Source organism: Marmota monax, unplaced genomic scaffold (assembly GCF_021218885.2).
Source record: "Marmota monax isolate L192 unplaced genomic scaffold, Marmota_monax_Labrador192_F-V1.1 WCK01_AAM20220418_F8-fsc00019, whole genome shotgun sequence".
Classification (NCBI taxonomy): Eukaryota; Metazoa; Chordata; class Mammalia; order Rodentia; family Sciuridae; genus Marmota; species Marmota monax.
Window position 1 is genome coordinate 8,063,921 of NW_026695242.1, and position 15,959 is coordinate 8,079,879.

The 15,959-nt window shown below is 56.9% G+C and overlaps 1 protein-coding gene across 1 annotated transcript in view; it reads right to left on the bottom strand.

The window, feature by feature from the left end:
• The window catches only part of Adamts14 (ADAM metallopeptidase with thrombospondin type 1 motif 14), an 82,467-nt gene that overhangs the window by 25,368 nt on the left and 41,140 nt on the right, over positions 1–15,959 (bottom strand). The window contains exons 5-12 of the mRNA XM_046419850.2: positions 11,519–11,602; positions 10,645–10,792; positions 8,198–8,303; positions 6,543–6,686; positions 5,576–5,708; positions 4,225–4,338; positions 2,022–2,170; positions 164–339 (exon numbers count right to left, since the gene is read on the bottom strand). Of these exons, the coding sequence (XP_046275806.1) occupies positions 164–339; positions 2,022–2,170; positions 4,225–4,338; positions 5,576–5,708; positions 6,543–6,686; positions 8,198–8,303; positions 10,645–10,792; positions 11,519–11,602 (1,054 nt within the window). The remainder of the gene's footprint in view (positions 1–163; positions 340–2,021; positions 2,171–4,224; positions 4,339–5,575; positions 5,709–6,542; positions 6,687–8,197; positions 8,304–10,644; positions 10,793–11,518; positions 11,603–15,959) is intronic.

Below are 15,959 nucleotides of genomic sequence, written 5' to 3' on the forward strand. Positions count from 1 at the left end.
AGGGTCACCACGCACAGGCCTGCACAAAGATCTGTGGCCACACTCATGATGGCAATGTCTCTTTCGGCACCTCCACGGATGGGAACACCTGAGGGAGGAACTTCCCTGGAACACACAGCCCCGGTGTCGTCAGGACGTGGGGAGTGGGCACGGGTCCGCTCACCATCCTCAGACTCGTAGGGGAGCCAGCTGTGCTTGGTGTTCTGGTGGGTGTAGTAGGAGTTCCGCTTGGCACACTGCTGGGCCCGAAAGTCCTCGTAGGGCCCGGGGCACTCCTCGCTGTTGCAGACCTGGTACTCAAAGGAGGGCCCTGAGCACAGGCGGCCTCCATAGGCTGGGCTAGGGTGGCACAGAAAGACCAGGTTGATGGGGCGGGTGGGGGCTTTCAGCTCAGCCAGCATCAAAGGGCTCCACTAACTTATCAAGCAACCCGCAGCATGGCCGATGAGCTGCGCCTTCCAGACCCTCTCTCCCCCTCCTTGGGGCACACATCACCTGTTCCACTGTGTGCCAGGGTGAGGGGACAGGCAGATGGACACTAGGACCGATTAACCAAGCAGTAGGCACTTAATAAATAACTCAATGATGTCTATTTGCATCCGCATCCATTTAATCTCATAATACACTAAAGAGTGGTCCAGGAGACTTGGATTGGAATCAGAAGAGCATGGCGCCCCAGGCCTGGCCATGCACCTTGATCAAGTCACTTGGCTTTGCCTGAATTTCCCTTTGAAAAGAGGGCCCATCGTACCTGCCTACTGGTGTCTGTAAAAATGATAAGAGAGGGTATGGGAAAGCGATCTACACTCTTTTCTCCATGAAGTCAAGAGGATTAAAAACTACTGATACAAGAATCCAAGGGCATGAGGTTAATCACACCCTGCTCACAGATGCTGGAGAATTACAGGGGCGTCTGCGATTAAGTGCTTAGCATCCTGTCTAGCCAGACCAAATGCTCAGTGTACTTTGTTAATAATAATTGTAACAACTATTTTGATATTAGCTGGTATCTATTAAGTGCTTAATCTCTGCTGGGCATGGTGCTGAGGGCACATGTTATTTCATTTAAGCCTCAAAAAATAAAACCAGCTATTATTACAAAGGAGCACAATGGACGGCTGCTTTGATCCAGGGGATAACTGCAGGTCATGACTGCGAGGTGGTAGAGCGGGGGTGCCACTGGGCCTTCCTGTCACCTTGGCTTTTGTATCTCCCACAGGTGAAGACTACAAGGAGGTCCACCTCGGCTCCATCTGCAGGAGGTCAATACAGCTGTCTATGAAGGCACGGCTGCTTCAGTAAGCGGTGAGCCTCTATTCCCGCAGGGAAGCAGTGGAGTGTGGGGTCACTACCTAAGAGGATGCTAGAGCCACTGTGGTCCTGTGATCTGCCCTTTGGCAGTATTCATCACACCACTTGGTGCCAGGAGGGAGCTGGGCCAGGCTCTGTCCATGTGAAAGTCTCTAGGAACAGCTGATCCACCAGGCAGCCTCTGCCAGTCCCCATCTCTCATGAGGCTACCCTAAGCAAGCTGCTTCGGCTTGGGAGATGGGGACCATGAAGAGCTGGGAAATTCTGAAACCATGGTGCAGGGGAGGGGATCCCACAGAGGGAATGAGAGACAAATGTCTCTCCAGAATGCTGAAGTTTGGGTAGGGGCACGAGGACCTTGTTAGAAAGAGGTAAGTTAAGAAAAAGGAAGTTCTGTTCCATGTGGCAGAAAATAAACTTGGGGATCATGTGCAACACATTTCATGCGGGAGGGGGGGCTTGATCAACAGTGTCTTGGGTCCACCCAGACCCTCTGGAGAATCTTCTATACATGAGAATTTGAGAATCCCAATTCCGAAACACTCACAAAAGTGAGAAATGATGGGTCACTGGGGAATGCTGGTGGGAATGACCTACCCCACCCCTGACAATCTTGGGTCCTCATCCATAGAACACACAGGAGCCATTCTCTGTCCCCCACCACCACCTTCCCCTCCAAGACCCTCAGCCCACCCACCAAGTGCACTCACGGGGGGTTGTCACAGCTCCGGCTGCGGGATCTCACTCCACCCCCACAGGACCGAGAACATGACCCAAACTTGGTCCAGGAGCTCCAGCCTCCATCCTGGCCATAAATCTGCTCCGGCGACTTCCAGATGCAGTAACCTTTGAAGCACCACTGGGGTGAAGTAGAGGGCACGAGGTCACCCTGGACCACTGCAGCAGAGCCTGCTCGGGTGGGTACTCAGGAGGACACAAGGCACAGCTGGGCATATGACACCATGGGAGAGCCCAGAAAAAGAGACACTGAGAGAGGAGCCGGGGGTAGACAGGGTCCCACCCCTGTCACCAGCTGAGCAACCTCAGACAGGGGGTTCACCTTCCTGAGCCTCATCTTCAACAGTACCACGGGGATAACTGCACCTCACTACAGAATTCAGTGCAGGGAGCACACAGAGCTCCAGAAATAGCAGAGCATATTGAATGAGATTAATGAGGAGAATAAATATGCAATTAGTTCAATCATCATCCAGGAGCAATAAAAGGAGGAGGAGACCAACCTTCCCAGGCTATCTAGATCTGATCTTGGCTCTGCACCTTGACTTTCCTTCCTGGGGCCACAAGCAGATGTGTCCCTGGAGTCAAGCTGGCCAGGGGGGCCTGCCCTGCAGTGTGGGCAGCAGAAGCATGGAGTCCCAGAGGCCCAGGCTGGAGCCCCAGTTCAGCCATGAACAGCTGGGTGGGCCACTATTCCTGCTGAGCCTGGGTGCACTCACCTGCTCACCAGGGCTATTGCAGAGCGGCAGCACCAGCCCCTGCAGAGCAGGAGCTGGGCTCTCCAAGGAGGGGAACGCCGTCTCTTTTGCTCTAGGATAATGTGAAGGAAACAGCAAAGCTCTCTGGGCCTTTCTCAAGAGATGAGCTCAGCAATTCTCAATCTTGGAGTCATGGGGTAGGGGGTGGGGGGCCCTTAAAACTCCAGATGCCTGGGCTTCCTGCAGACCAGCTAAGCCGGAATCCCCAGGGGAAAGGGCTCTCAGAAGCTATGGTGGGGCACGGCTTACAAACCAGAAAAGTCACTCATTGTGGGAGTCGTGCAACTTTCACCAAAATCCAATTTCAGAACATTTCCACCACCCCCAAAAGACCCTCTGGGTCCACGTGCAGTCACTCCCTGTTCTAGGGGTGGGGAGTTTAAAAGCTCCCTGGGTGATTCCAACATGCAGCCCAAACTGAGACTCACGGATTAACTCTTTATGTGAAATTGTGACCCGGGAGGGCCTGGGACTTTGAAACCACCTGGGAAAATTTAAGAAGCAGTAAGACGTGGAGCAGATAAAGCTGTCTAGGAAGGGAACCAACCAGGTTTGGAGCCCATGGGGCACATCCAGGGCTAGGGAAGCCCCATCCATCTGTGAAGGCACAAACCTGGGAGATGCTTAGCAGGGCCAGTAGGAGCGGGCTGAGCCTGGCTAGGGCAGAGGTCACAGGTCAAAGGGAAAGCTGGGGGGTGGGGCACTGGGCTCACAGCTGATGCTAAGCAAAAACCTCTCTGAACCATCCTGCTTTTTCTTGGCTCCTTTACTTGCTTTGGCCTGACCCTATAACCTCCATCTTGAGGCACGGGAAGGAGGCTTGGTCAGGGATAATAAGCAGCATCAGCAGGGCTGGAGAAGTTCAATGAATGGCCCAAGGTCACCAACACACAAGGGCAGGGCCAGCAAGAGAGCAGAACCCCAGCTCAGGGTCCTCAGACCCAGGAATGAGGTCCCCTGACCAAAGCAACCCTGGCACCCAGGCATGCACAAGGGAGCAAACACCCACCAGGAATATCTCAACACTGAGGGAGAAAGGGATAGCTTGGGGCTGGGAGTGGATGCCTGGAATCTTCCTTCATCCCCCGTAGGCTAATCACTCCTTATGTGGCCCTGACAAATTCCTTGACCTGCTTGGACCTCACTTTTCTCATCTGTAAAACGGGGCAAGCATTCCTGCTGACCGGTTATGAGATCCTGCTACACCTGGCCAACTGTGGAGGCGAAGGGCTCCCTGTGGAGGGAAGCGTAGCATGTGGGAGGCTGCAGGAGACTCCTGGCAGATCTGCTGCCCTGTCCTTTGGCACTGGCCCTCCTTCATGTATACACAGGCCTGGGGCCTCCAGGATCTGCACCTGCCCCAGCCAGGGATGTCCCACCCCCGGGAAAGCACTTCCACTGCAGACCCTGCAGCTACCTTGCCTGGTGCACACTCGGTCCCATCCAGCGGGGGCCCCTTCTTGGTCTTGCAGAAGTATGGGTTGTCCGGGTGGCTGCACCACAGCTGTTTGCAGGGCTCAAAGGTCCTGAACTGTGTGGCAAAAGGATTGGGTCACCAGGCTGACTCTCCAGCCCTCACAAGTTGTCCAAAGGGCAGGGGGTGGCGGTGGAGAGAGGGAGGTGTGGTGGATGCCCAGGAAACCAGAGCTCACACACTCTCAAGCTCCTCTCACCCCAAGTGCCACTGGCTCCCAGGACCCCTCTTCTCCCCATTAGGAGCAGTCCTCTCCTGGCTTCCTTTCCTTAATCTGCAGAAGCTACCTTGTCACTGACCTGGGACAAGAGTTTCAGGCTCTGAGGAGTTCTCAAATTCCTGTGATATAGGGGATGCTAAAGGGACACAGCTGAGGTTGAGGCCCCCATCTCCCTCTAAGGTGGACATCCAGCAAGGCCAGAGGTTGGTGATCGTGTGTTCCAGACTATCCTGGAAAGCCCCAGGGGCCTTATCCCTACCTGCCAGACGAGCATCCCACCAACACAGCATTTAGGCACTGAAATCCTACACCCTGTCCTTCCATCCCAAAGCTGTGCTGTGTCAGACCACACGTCCCAGCATGGTCTAGAGAGAAGGGAAGGTGACCACATATAGGGGCTCCTCGTGGTACCAAAGAGAGCCTCTGTCCCATGCAGGTAAGGGCCCTGAATACCCTACGTGGGGGGTACAAAGCATTGGATCACCCAGGCCTCCCCTTCAGAAAGTGCCCTGCCCTCCGATGTCACCTTATCAGAGCCTCAGCCAGGGCCACAGGTATCACAGTTTGGCTCTTTCCCAGGTGATTTGAGCTGATCTCTAGGCTTAAGGGCCTCCCCTCCTGTCCTGCAGGGTGAACCAGGGTTATGCTCCTGGTATCTGCAGTCTTGGGCATAAGGATGGGGGCGGGGGAAAGGACGTGACGTCCCTGGAGAGAGGTGACATGCAGGTACAGGGGTGCTCCCAAGGACCAGAACCTGATCTAACACCTGTACAGCTCCCCAGGTGAACCCCCAGGGAGCAGCCAGCCAGGGCCTCCCTCCCTGGGCTACTCCTACCATCTTTCCCAGGGCAGAGGCTGTTCAAGCCTCCTGAGTTACCTGTCCCCACAAGCAGACCTGGGCAGGGCCTGCGTCCTGTCCACCCTGCTCCTCCCTGGTGGCCAGCACTAAGCCTGCAGGCCATCCCCAGGCTGACTGACAGTCCAGGTGGAAGGTACCCTTGAACGACTAGCTTGGTTCAGGGAAGGACATGGCCCTGGCGTCCCTGGCCTGGCAGAGGCCCAGGGAATACTCACTGCCAAGCAGGTCTGGTAGCCGGTGCCGAAGTCAAAGCGGCACTGTTCATCCATTGAGTAGTCAACCCCGGGCAGCTCCGGGGGCTGCGGCCAGGTGGGTTCAAAGGGGTCATCGAGGAGGCAGTCGTAGGAGCTGCCAGAGAAACAAGGGGGTGAGCCGGGCCTCGGGCAGGAGGTCCCTCGCTCTTCCTTGTCAGGGGCTGGGATGGGAGCAGCCTGCAGGGATGGGAGGCTGCTCTCCAGGGAGGAAGGCTGACCCGAGCAGCCCTGGCCTGGAGCCTGGTCTCTCCCAGTGACTGCGTGGGAGGGCTCCATCAGCAGTAGGGCAAGGGACCCCAGACTGGGGCTAGGAGCTGGGTCACAGCTGGCTTAGGAGACCAGTTTGACTCATGTTAAAGGGACAGACACGCCATGGCCAAGATTAAAGTCGATTCGTGGATAACGTGAGGCTTTCTGTGCCCCGAGGGAAGGGGCAAAGCCCGGCCCCTGGGCAGGAAGTGCACCGGGAAGCCTGGCCAGGCCAGCTCCCTGCAGAGGTCATGACCGCATCCCTGCCTCCAGCTGCCCACCATGTCCACTCCGGCCCCTTCTCAGGCCTGGATCTCAACACTGGCCCTGCACCTGGACATACCCTCTCATCCTGCCCCTTCTCTGGGCCTCTGGGGAGACAGAGATACCCTAGCCTGGGCCTGGGGCTCCCAGCCTTCAGCCTGGGTACTGCCTGCAGGCTCGGTGAATCCAGAGTCCCAGGAGGACTGCCAGCTGACTCTCATTAGCATCTTGGGCGGGGCAGGGGTCTGGTTTTTAAAAAGAATTAAATGCAAACCATCTCCCATGCACACCACCCCCCTGTGATGCTGAGGGGGGTGTTTAGGTCAGGTGGCTGGAGAGGGCCAGGTAGGGTATCGGTGATAATGTGAGGGAGAAAGCCAGCTGCTCCCCAGCCCCAGGGGCAGAGGTGACCTACGGGAGGTAGCGGCTGAGCTCCAGCTTGCTGCAGCGGGACCAGTGGAAGCGGTGGAAGGCAGCCTGCACCAGGGGCGCCATGACACTGCCCAGGCTGGTCTCGTCCGCACAGCCGTTCCCCTGCCCGTCGTGCTCCATGCCGAGCCTGGAAGGCAGGGGACAGAGGGGAGGCCTGAGTCGGGCTGGGGTGCCCACCCCAGGGAAGACAGGCAGGCAGGCCGGAGGCAGGAGGCTTCGGGCCCTGGGGAGGCAGAGCCCTCTCTCTCCAAGGCCGCTGGGTGCAAAGCTGTGTCTGCCTGGGGCTCCTCTGTTCTTTCCTTCCAGCACCCGTCTCCCTCCTCAAACCCCACCCTCATCACTACCGCTCCCATGGCTAGCCCAACCCACTGCTGCTCCAGGACACCAGCCCAGGCCACCTGCCTGAGGGCTGTCGGCTACAGCACCCCCATCCTGCCACCATCAACTCGAGCGCCACGCACTGTCTCCCACCAGGCTGAAGGCAGACTTAGGTCAGGAGGTCTAGACCCTTCCCTGAGCCCTCCAGGTGCCACCCTTAAACTCTCCCAGACCCCAGACATACCCCAGAGCTCCGCGCTTGGTAGACACCACCCAAGATAGTTAAATTTTAAAACTTTGCTCTTTGTGGCTAGTATTTAATGCCAAAGCCCAAACCTCCCCGTATTTTTAATAATTCCAGGTGGCGGCATCTGGCCCGAACCCCCAGGCAGACACATGGGCCCCCTAAGCTCATCCTTGTCTCTCCACAGGGAGGAGCCTGTGCTCAGGAAGAGTGGGCGCCCCCTGTCCCCTCCAGGAAGAGGAACTCCTGGCTCCAGGGAGATGCAACCATAAGCTTCCACAGCAGGGAGGCACCTCAGTGTCGCTGGTGCCAGCCCCTGTGTCACAGTGGAGATAACCAAGGCCCAGGGAGAGGAGGCACCACTGCTGTGGGAGAAACGGAGCTGAGGGCATCCCTTAGCTGTGTCTCTGTGGATGCAAGCCCAGCCGCGTGGCCTGTGCACATTGCCACCTGACACAGGGGATGTGGCTCTTTCTTTCCAGTCTGTCTGTTGCGGGTGTCTCTCTCGGGCTCTCCACTGCAGCCCTGTTCCTAGAACAGGGCCTGCAAGAAACACCGGTTGAATGAATGAATGAATCTGCTATAAACAACCTCGGTGCAGAGCCCACAGCCAGCCCCGGCTGGCCTGCCGCCTGGGCTTAAGTGTGCCTGTTTGTGATGGGCTCGGGCCAGCTCTCCCGTGAGCACAGGGCCCTGGTGTGAGCTGGAACGGGTCTCACTAGGACCTTGAGGCGAGGGCAGATGGAGGGAAGCCAGGGACAGAGACCACCCAGAAAACAAGCCCAAGCCTATGACAGGGACACTGCCACCAAACTTCCCAAAGGCAGGGCCACATCTGGTGCCCAGGCCCAGAACTGTTGTGAGTCCCTTGTTCCCTCTCCCTCAGGGAAGGGCCTCCCTCTCTGGGCACTCTGAGACACCAGGCCTCCAGGGTAGACCAGCCTCGCGGGTCTACCTGGGACACTGGGTCCAGACCCTGATCTGGGGAAAGCCTTCCCCCACAGGATTCCCTGGCATTCATGACCCAGCCCCCAGCACAGACCCACCGGCACCGCCCACCTCCTGGTGCCACTTACACGTGGCCGGTCTCGTGCGCCACCACAAAGGCAGAGGAGAAGCCATCCTCGTGGTTGAGGGCACAGCTTCTCAGGGGGTGACACATGCCAGTGACAGGCGCATACCCTGCCAGGGAGAGGGGAGAGGGCAGAGAGAGAAATCATAGGCAGATGAGGCAGGACAGGCCAGGGTCAGTGCCCAGCCTGGCCACCTCAGGGACAGCCTGGCCTGTGCTGGAGGGTCCCTAGAGAAGAAGGATGCTCCCAAAGTCCTACCCACAGCAGAGCAGACCTGGGTAGCTGCCCCCACACCCTAGGGCTTGGTAGCTCCCTCCTGGGCTGGAGGCTCCTGCTGCCTCCTCCTCTAAGCAGAGGTGGGATTTCCAGGCAGATCTGAGCCTGCGCACACCCTAAGTCCACACCGACTCCCTCCAGTCCTGGAGTCAGTCAGTCACTCTGCAAACAAGCTTGGGAGGCCTTCTACGTGGAGGTAGAGGGTGACACTGTGTTAGACAGTATGGGGAGCCAGGCACGGTGCTGTGTGCCTCAGGTCCTAGCTGTTTGGAAGACTGAGGAAGGAGGATGGCTTGAGCCTAGGAGGGTTTTTTTTGGTTGTTTTTGTTTTATTTTGTTTGTAGGAGGGATGGAACTCAGGGGCACTCAACCACTGAGCTACATCCCCAGCCCTTTTTTAAGTTTTATTTAGAGACAGGTCTCTCTGAGATGCTTAGGGCCTCGCTAAGTTGTTGGGGCTAGCTTTGAACTCGTGATCCTTCTGCCTCAGCCCCCCAAGTCACTAGGATTAGAGGCGTGGGCCACCATGCCCAGCCAAGCTCAGGAGTTTGAGACCAGTCTGGGCAACATAGCAAGACCCCATCTCAGGGAAATAAAAACTTCTCTAGATATCATGGAGAAATCAGAGAAGAATCAAATCCATGCTCCTGCTCCCACCCCAGCACCCACCATTAAGGGAGGTCTGGATTCAGGAGGACTCGGTGATTAGATTGGAGGAGGGGTGGTGAAGTGCTAGAGTTAGAGAGCGAGGGGTGGGGACAGTCCTGGATGAGCTGAAGGAAGGGGAAAGGAGTGGCTTCCAATGCAGGGGTTGGGGGGAGCAGGGAATGACATGTGGGCAGCAGAGGTGGCTGGAGGACAGGTAAGATGTCTCTCCAGAGGTCACAAAATACTGAGTAAGGTGCAGTCAGGCCACACAGGAACCGTGGCAAGGCAGCAGGCTGGCTTGGGTAACGACAGCGATGGGCAACGCTTACCAAGCACCACTGTGTGCTAAGGGACTACTTTCAAGACCAGCCCAGGGGCTGAGCTGGGGCTCAGTGGTAGAGCATGTGCTTAGCATGCATGAGGCCTGAGTTCTATCCCCAGCACCACCAAGCCAAACAGAAACAAAAACTCCTGACCAGGTTATGGGCTGGGAGGGCAGATGGAACTGGGCCTGCAGAGAGAACATCCCCTGACCTAGAGCTGCTAAGCGCTCCCTCATTTGACACGGTCTGGGGAGCCTAATGAAAAGCTGCGGTGGGAAGGAGGTTTGGAGTCCCTGATGTCTTGGAGGTCTGGGACTGGCCACCTGCCATGTCATTACATACGGAAGTGTGTGCGCATGTGTGTGTATCTGTGGGTATGTACATGGGTCTGGGTATCCACATGTGTGTCTGTACGTGTACATGCTGCATCGTGCATCTGCATGCATGCATGTGTCTGTCCGCCACATTTGGGGCATCAGTGATTCGTATGAGAAGCCCCTGGATAGGCAGGGTGGGCTCACTTATTTCCAGCATTAAAACCAGAAAAAACTAGAAAGCCCTCAACGTAGGGCCTGGAGAGCAGTGTGGGCTCAGACCTGTCTCCCGACTGCAGTGGGGCATAGGCAAGCCTCTTCTCCATGCTCTGCCTCAGTTTCCCCATATGGGAAACCTGGGGGTCAAAGTCACACATGTTTGCAGATGCTCAGTTGTCGGTACACTGTCATGGACATTTCATGCCTTCCGTGGCCCTTTGAGCGGCCAGGGAATGAAGGAAGACATATAGTACTGTTCTCCCCATTTGAGAGTTGGAAGAACCCAGAGATGATGCTTGGAGCAGGGTGGGGCGTGGACTGCCTTTCCTGCAGGCCACATGACTGTCCCCCAAGTGCTCACAATCTACAACAAGGACAGCAGGACATGATGTGGGCAGAGATATCTTAAAAGTCACCAGGGGGGTCTTTAAGAAGCCAGGCTCTGGGACATGAAGCACCAGGCCCAGGGCTTGACCACTCCCAGCTGCCTGCAGGCTGAACTAAAAGAATGGGCACTTGAGTGGGAACCCTTTGACTTGCCCTGGTCTCCAAGGAACCACTCCAAGTTCACCCATCTGCCCACCCAGGTCCTGAACCCTCCCACTGACCTGGGGCAGCCCCCACAGGAAGCCCGTCCACCCCCTGGCCCAACCCACGGTACCTTGCATACCTGAGGGCCCAAAGTTCTGCCGGGTGAGGAAGATGACGTGGTCGTGGTGCTCCGCATGGCCGGGGTCCTGGCGCTGCTGGGAGTGCGCCCAGCGGCACACCTGTTCCAGGCTGCGCGAGGGGTTCCCCCGCTCGATCAGGCTCAGGGACTGCGGGGGGAGGGGCACCGACAGTGGAGTGGTCCTAGCCCGGGTGCCAAGGGCCACTCTCCCTCCACTACGGTGGATGCCCCAAGCAGGTCACAGAATACTGACTAAGATGCAGTCAGGCCACACAGGAACTGTGGCAAGGCAGCAGGCTGGCTTGGGTAGCGACGGCGATGGGCAAACCATACCAAGCGCCACAGTGCTAAACCCTGTGCTGATGCGGTGTGCGTTCCAGAGATCCCCAGCTCTCTGCACGTGGCTGCTCCTGGCACACAGCCTTCCCTGCTTCAGGGGTGTTCACTAGCCACCGCCGTCCCGTGCCCATGCATGTGTCCATGAAGAATGACACACGCTATTCCCAACCCCTCTACTAAGCGTCCAAGCAGAGCTGTTCTGAGTGTCACACGCACTACATTCACTTTCCCCTCTGGTCTTCACAGCTGCCCTTGGAGGGAAGTTCAGCTGTTACCCCATATGGACAATAAGTGACTGGCCTAAGAGTGTAGAGCCGGGGCTCAGCCTGTCAGGGCCTGCCTTGGTCAGTGCCTCAGTTTCCCTTCAGTTCCCCAAGAAGAGGGACCTCCCTCTGTGAGGAACCAGGACTGTCAGTTCCTCTCCTGAAGACATGGCAGGTTTCCTGACACCTGCAGCCTGGTTTCCCAGATGCTTGCCCACATGGCTGCTCCTACCCTAGCTCCAAACCCCACCTGCTGATAGGCGGGGCCTCACCTGGCGGTAGCCGACCATAACCAGGCGGACGAGGGCGATGTTCACGTGGGCCCCCAGGGACTCATCGTGGTAAATCTCATCCACCTGCAAGAACAAGAGTGCACATTCACCAGGAGCCTGCGACGCGCCAGGTCCTGGGCCCAGTATCCACTGGTGGTACCCCACTTCACCCCACCATGGCCTCATCAGACAGGCATTCCTATCCCCACTTTACCAGGGAGGAAACTGAGGTTGGGAAAGTTCACCTGACTTGCCCAGGGACACACAGCTAACAGGAGCTGGGAGTCGGGTCCTGGAGCACTCAATTCCAGTGCTGAGCTCTTTCCGTGATGCCAAAGCGAGTGTGGGGAGGCAAAGTGGGCACAGTCCCCAACTCAAGCCCCTGACCAGACACTCATCTTTCCACATCCCTGAAGAGGCCCTTCCTGGGAACCCTGGCTCGAGCCCCCTGGCCTTTTCAATTGCCACTGGAACAGCAGCTTTTCCCCTACTGCCAGGCAAAATCACATTCTGCTTGTTTCATGGAAAATATTCTGTGTCTTTACAAGCATGATAAATGCATGGGGTGTGCTGTCATTTCTGTAAATAATTCCCCAGATGGAGCTTCAGAGACTCACAGAGAAACGACTTGCTCAAGAAGAGACACAGCAATGATGAAGTGTCTCCTAGAGTCCTCAGTTCAAGTCCCAGCCCTGCCCTTTGTGAGTCGGCTGATTGGACACAACAGGGAATCCCTTAGAACCTCTGTTTCTTTTTCTGCAGACTGGGGATAATAATGGCTATCTCAACATCTGGAAATCACGAGGGAGTGGCATAAACCCAGAGGCTCGGTCAGCCATCAGCGATGGAGGCAGAGGTGGAGGCCAGTCTCTGACTCTTGCTCACATGGCTTGCTTCACAAGGAGCAGAAATGGAGTTTCATGTCCTAGTCTTATCACTTCCATCTCCCCCGGCCATCCAGTCATCAATTCTTTTCCACTCATAAGCAAAGAAACCTCACTTACAAAGGGACTGTTGTCCCCCAAACAGAGAAGAGCAATGCTTCCCACCACATGTATGTGGGAGTCCCACGGGGAGGAGAAGGCTGGAGGGGACCTGGAGACCTGCTCCCATGGACACACCCCTCCAGGGCCAGCCAAGGCTGGAGCCAGGCTGTGGGCTCGGAGCTGCAGCAGCAGAAGCTCATGCACCACGGAGCCCCAGCCCCAGCCCACTCTCCCAGTGTCCAGAACTGGCACCTGACCAGTTCATCAACGTGCGGACTCCACAGCAGCCAGCATCAGGCTTCCTCACAAACCTTCCTGGCGCCCGTGTCTGGATCCAGTTGAGTAATGAGACCAAAGCTTGCGCCCGCTGTGGGCAGGCAGCCCTTGCCAACTCCCCGCCACAAGGCAGGACAGACAGACCAATGGGCACAGGGCTCCTCCCACCCTCCTGCCCTCCCCAGCAGGAGCGAAGACTTCATGGGAACAAAGAGCCACAATGTGTAGAGATGGTGTCCTCTTGACCTGCCTTCCCAAGACATATCCTAGGAGGGCCTGCAGATCCCACCAGCCACACAGCAGAATTCCAACCCAAGGATGCTTGGCTGCTGGCTGAAATGATAATCCACCTGCAGCGGAGTGACATTCAACGAAGCCCAACCCTCCTGCGCTCCAAGGCTGGGACTAGCCTTCCTTCAACACTGAGGTGTGGTCAGTGTTGTGGTCCTCCCTGGTCTGATGTGCTCTGTTAGCAGACCAAGGATGCACCACTAACAAAACACAGAGAGCCACAGCAGAAGGGGCCCCAGCAAACTTCCAGCTGATTGGCTCACCGGGGCCCCAGCAAACTTCCAGCTGCCAGCTGATTGGCTCCTCTGCTGTGATGCTCATTGGGCTGTTTCCCCGCCCTTTCAGACCGTGGAGCTGCTCACTGGGGGACTCTTTTAGCTCCGCCCACGCGACCCAGCCAATCGGCCTCAAGAGCAGGAGGAGAGGGGGGTAGAGAGGCTTGTGGGAAGTCCGTGGTGGCAGTTGGGCTCTGAGGGAATTCCTGAAGAGCTCGTGTGGCATGTGTGTTCTAAAAATAAAGTTCGTTTCTGCTTGATAAGTGGCTCGTGAATTGTGCCCAGCCAGACTGCGGCACCTGTGCATGCCCCACGAGTACCTGAAAGCCCATCAGCTGTCCTGAACAAATGAGGAACGAAGAGAAGAGAGAGAAGCGGAGGAGAGCTGTCATTGGGACTTGGGTTAGGGCATCTGCTGGGCCTCTGCCTTCCTGCACATGTCCGTCAAGCAGGTTGGACCACGCAGACAGCTGCCAGGAGCCCTGTCACCTGTCAGACACCCTCTGTATCCACTGTCCGCCTCCACAGGTTCAATCAACTGTGGACTGAAAATCTCTGAAACACACTGTCTATATTGACATGTTCCCTGTTTTTTTCTTGCCATTATTGCTTAAACAGTGCACTGTAATGACTATTTATGTAGCATTTAAATTGCATCAGGCTTTATAACCTAAAAATGACAAAGTACATGGAAAAACTGCACAGGAGATACAGGGAACTTGAGCTTCCACAGATTTTGGTTTCCACAGGGATCTTAGACCCAGTCCCCGCTCCCCAGATGCTGAGGGATGGCTGTCTTCATTTCTACCCCTGAGCAGGATAAATCCACTCATCGAGGACTTCAGTGACCTTTGTTCCAATGGCCACCACCTCGAGCCAAGGACCGTGGTTGGTGGGGTTGGCCCTGCTGTTCCGAGTTCCCTGCTCGGGTCCCTCTCTGGAGCCCTGGAACACTCATCTGCACTCAGCTGTCAGCTCACCCTGGCAGCAGGGACCTCCCTGGCTCTGGCTCCGCTGGAACTGCTTTGGGGTTTGTGCAAGCCAAGGAAGTGGCCGGCCAGGGCTGCCGTGTTGGCGGGCACTGTAGGGGGCAGCTGGCACACGGCGCCACAGCCAGGTGTGGCTAGCTGGGACGCCCGGAACCCCAGCCCCTCTGGAACACACTCACAGGCTGCCTGACGGGCTCCAGCCTGGCTGTGCACCCAGGGCCTGGCCGTGTCAGCCACAGCCTCCCATGGCTGCCCCACAATGCCGGAGGTAAGGCCAGGGAGCCAGCTCCGGGGAGATCAGCCAAAAGACACCCCCACAGGGCAGAAAGAAACAATGCTGCTGGTTTTCTTGCCTCTCCTCCCTGAGCCAAGTTCGAGGTCACCTCTGCTAGGACACCCCCCCAACCCCCCAGGTTAGGGTTTGACACAGTATATTAACCTGAGATAGCCTCTGGGTGTGCACTAGAAAAACAAGCAAAGATCAGGACTCTGGCCAGAGAAACAACAGCAGAGCGATGGGGTTGAAGAGCAAGCTGATATTTCCCAAGCACTGGCCCAAGTGGCTTTGAATACAACCTCACAACAACCCTATGGAGAGAGGAATTATTCCCACCTCATAGGCAAGATATCCAGGTGAAGTAACTTGCCCAAGGCCTCCCAGCTGGGAAGTGGAAAGGCTAGAATTTGAACTCAGATCTCTGTGGTTCTATGGACCCTATTTATACTCAGTAGATGTTCCAAACCTGGCTGCTCTGGGCCAGATCGACTAGTATGGGCTTCCTCTGGCCTGGGAAAGAAGAGGAGCAAAGCTGGGAGGAAAGCAGGCCCTTCTCCTGGTCTTGGCCAACTGTGGCACCAGCAGGAAGCAGGTAGAAAGGGGCCTTCTGGGGCCTGGGGCCACGGGGCAGCCTCCATAGGTTCAATCAATCTGTCCCGCAGTGCACTGCTCCCGAGCCACGTCTCCTCCACCCTACTCCACAATTTGGGGTTTCCTGTGAGGGTGGAAACCCGGGAAGATCCCGACCTCAAAACTGTGCAGTCCAGCTGAGACAGGAGGGCTGATGAGGAGGGATGTGAGATTAGGGCCCTGGGACCTGGGGACAGCCTACACAGAGGCAAAGGTGGAGGGGAAGGAGAGAACGGCCCAGGGCCGGGAAACAGGACCAGGGGACAACTCAGCAAGGCAGGCAGGAAGACAGGCTGGATCCCCTGCCTCGGGGCTTTCTGGAACCTCCTCCCCAACACTTCCTCCCACTATCAAAACTCAGCACACAGACTTCTGGATCACAAACGGCCTCCTTGTTTCCAAATGTGTGTGTTGGGGGGTGCTCCCCATTCAGCAAACAGGCTACACGCCAGACAAGGGAAATGGCAAGGACACCCCCCCCCTGCTCCCCACAACCTGCATGGCCAGGAGCTCAGTCCTGTCATCCTCCTCCAAAGGGAGATCAGACTCCATTTCTAAGGCAAAAAAGCTGGGGTTTCACTTGTGGGGGTAGGGAGCAGCCAGGCCTCCAGGGGGCGCCAGGGAGGCAGCGGGCAGCTCTCCTCCTACACCAAGGCTGGGCTCCTTGGCAGAGCAGGGGCAGGGGGAGCCTGGCAGAGAACCCAGAGTTCCCTCTGT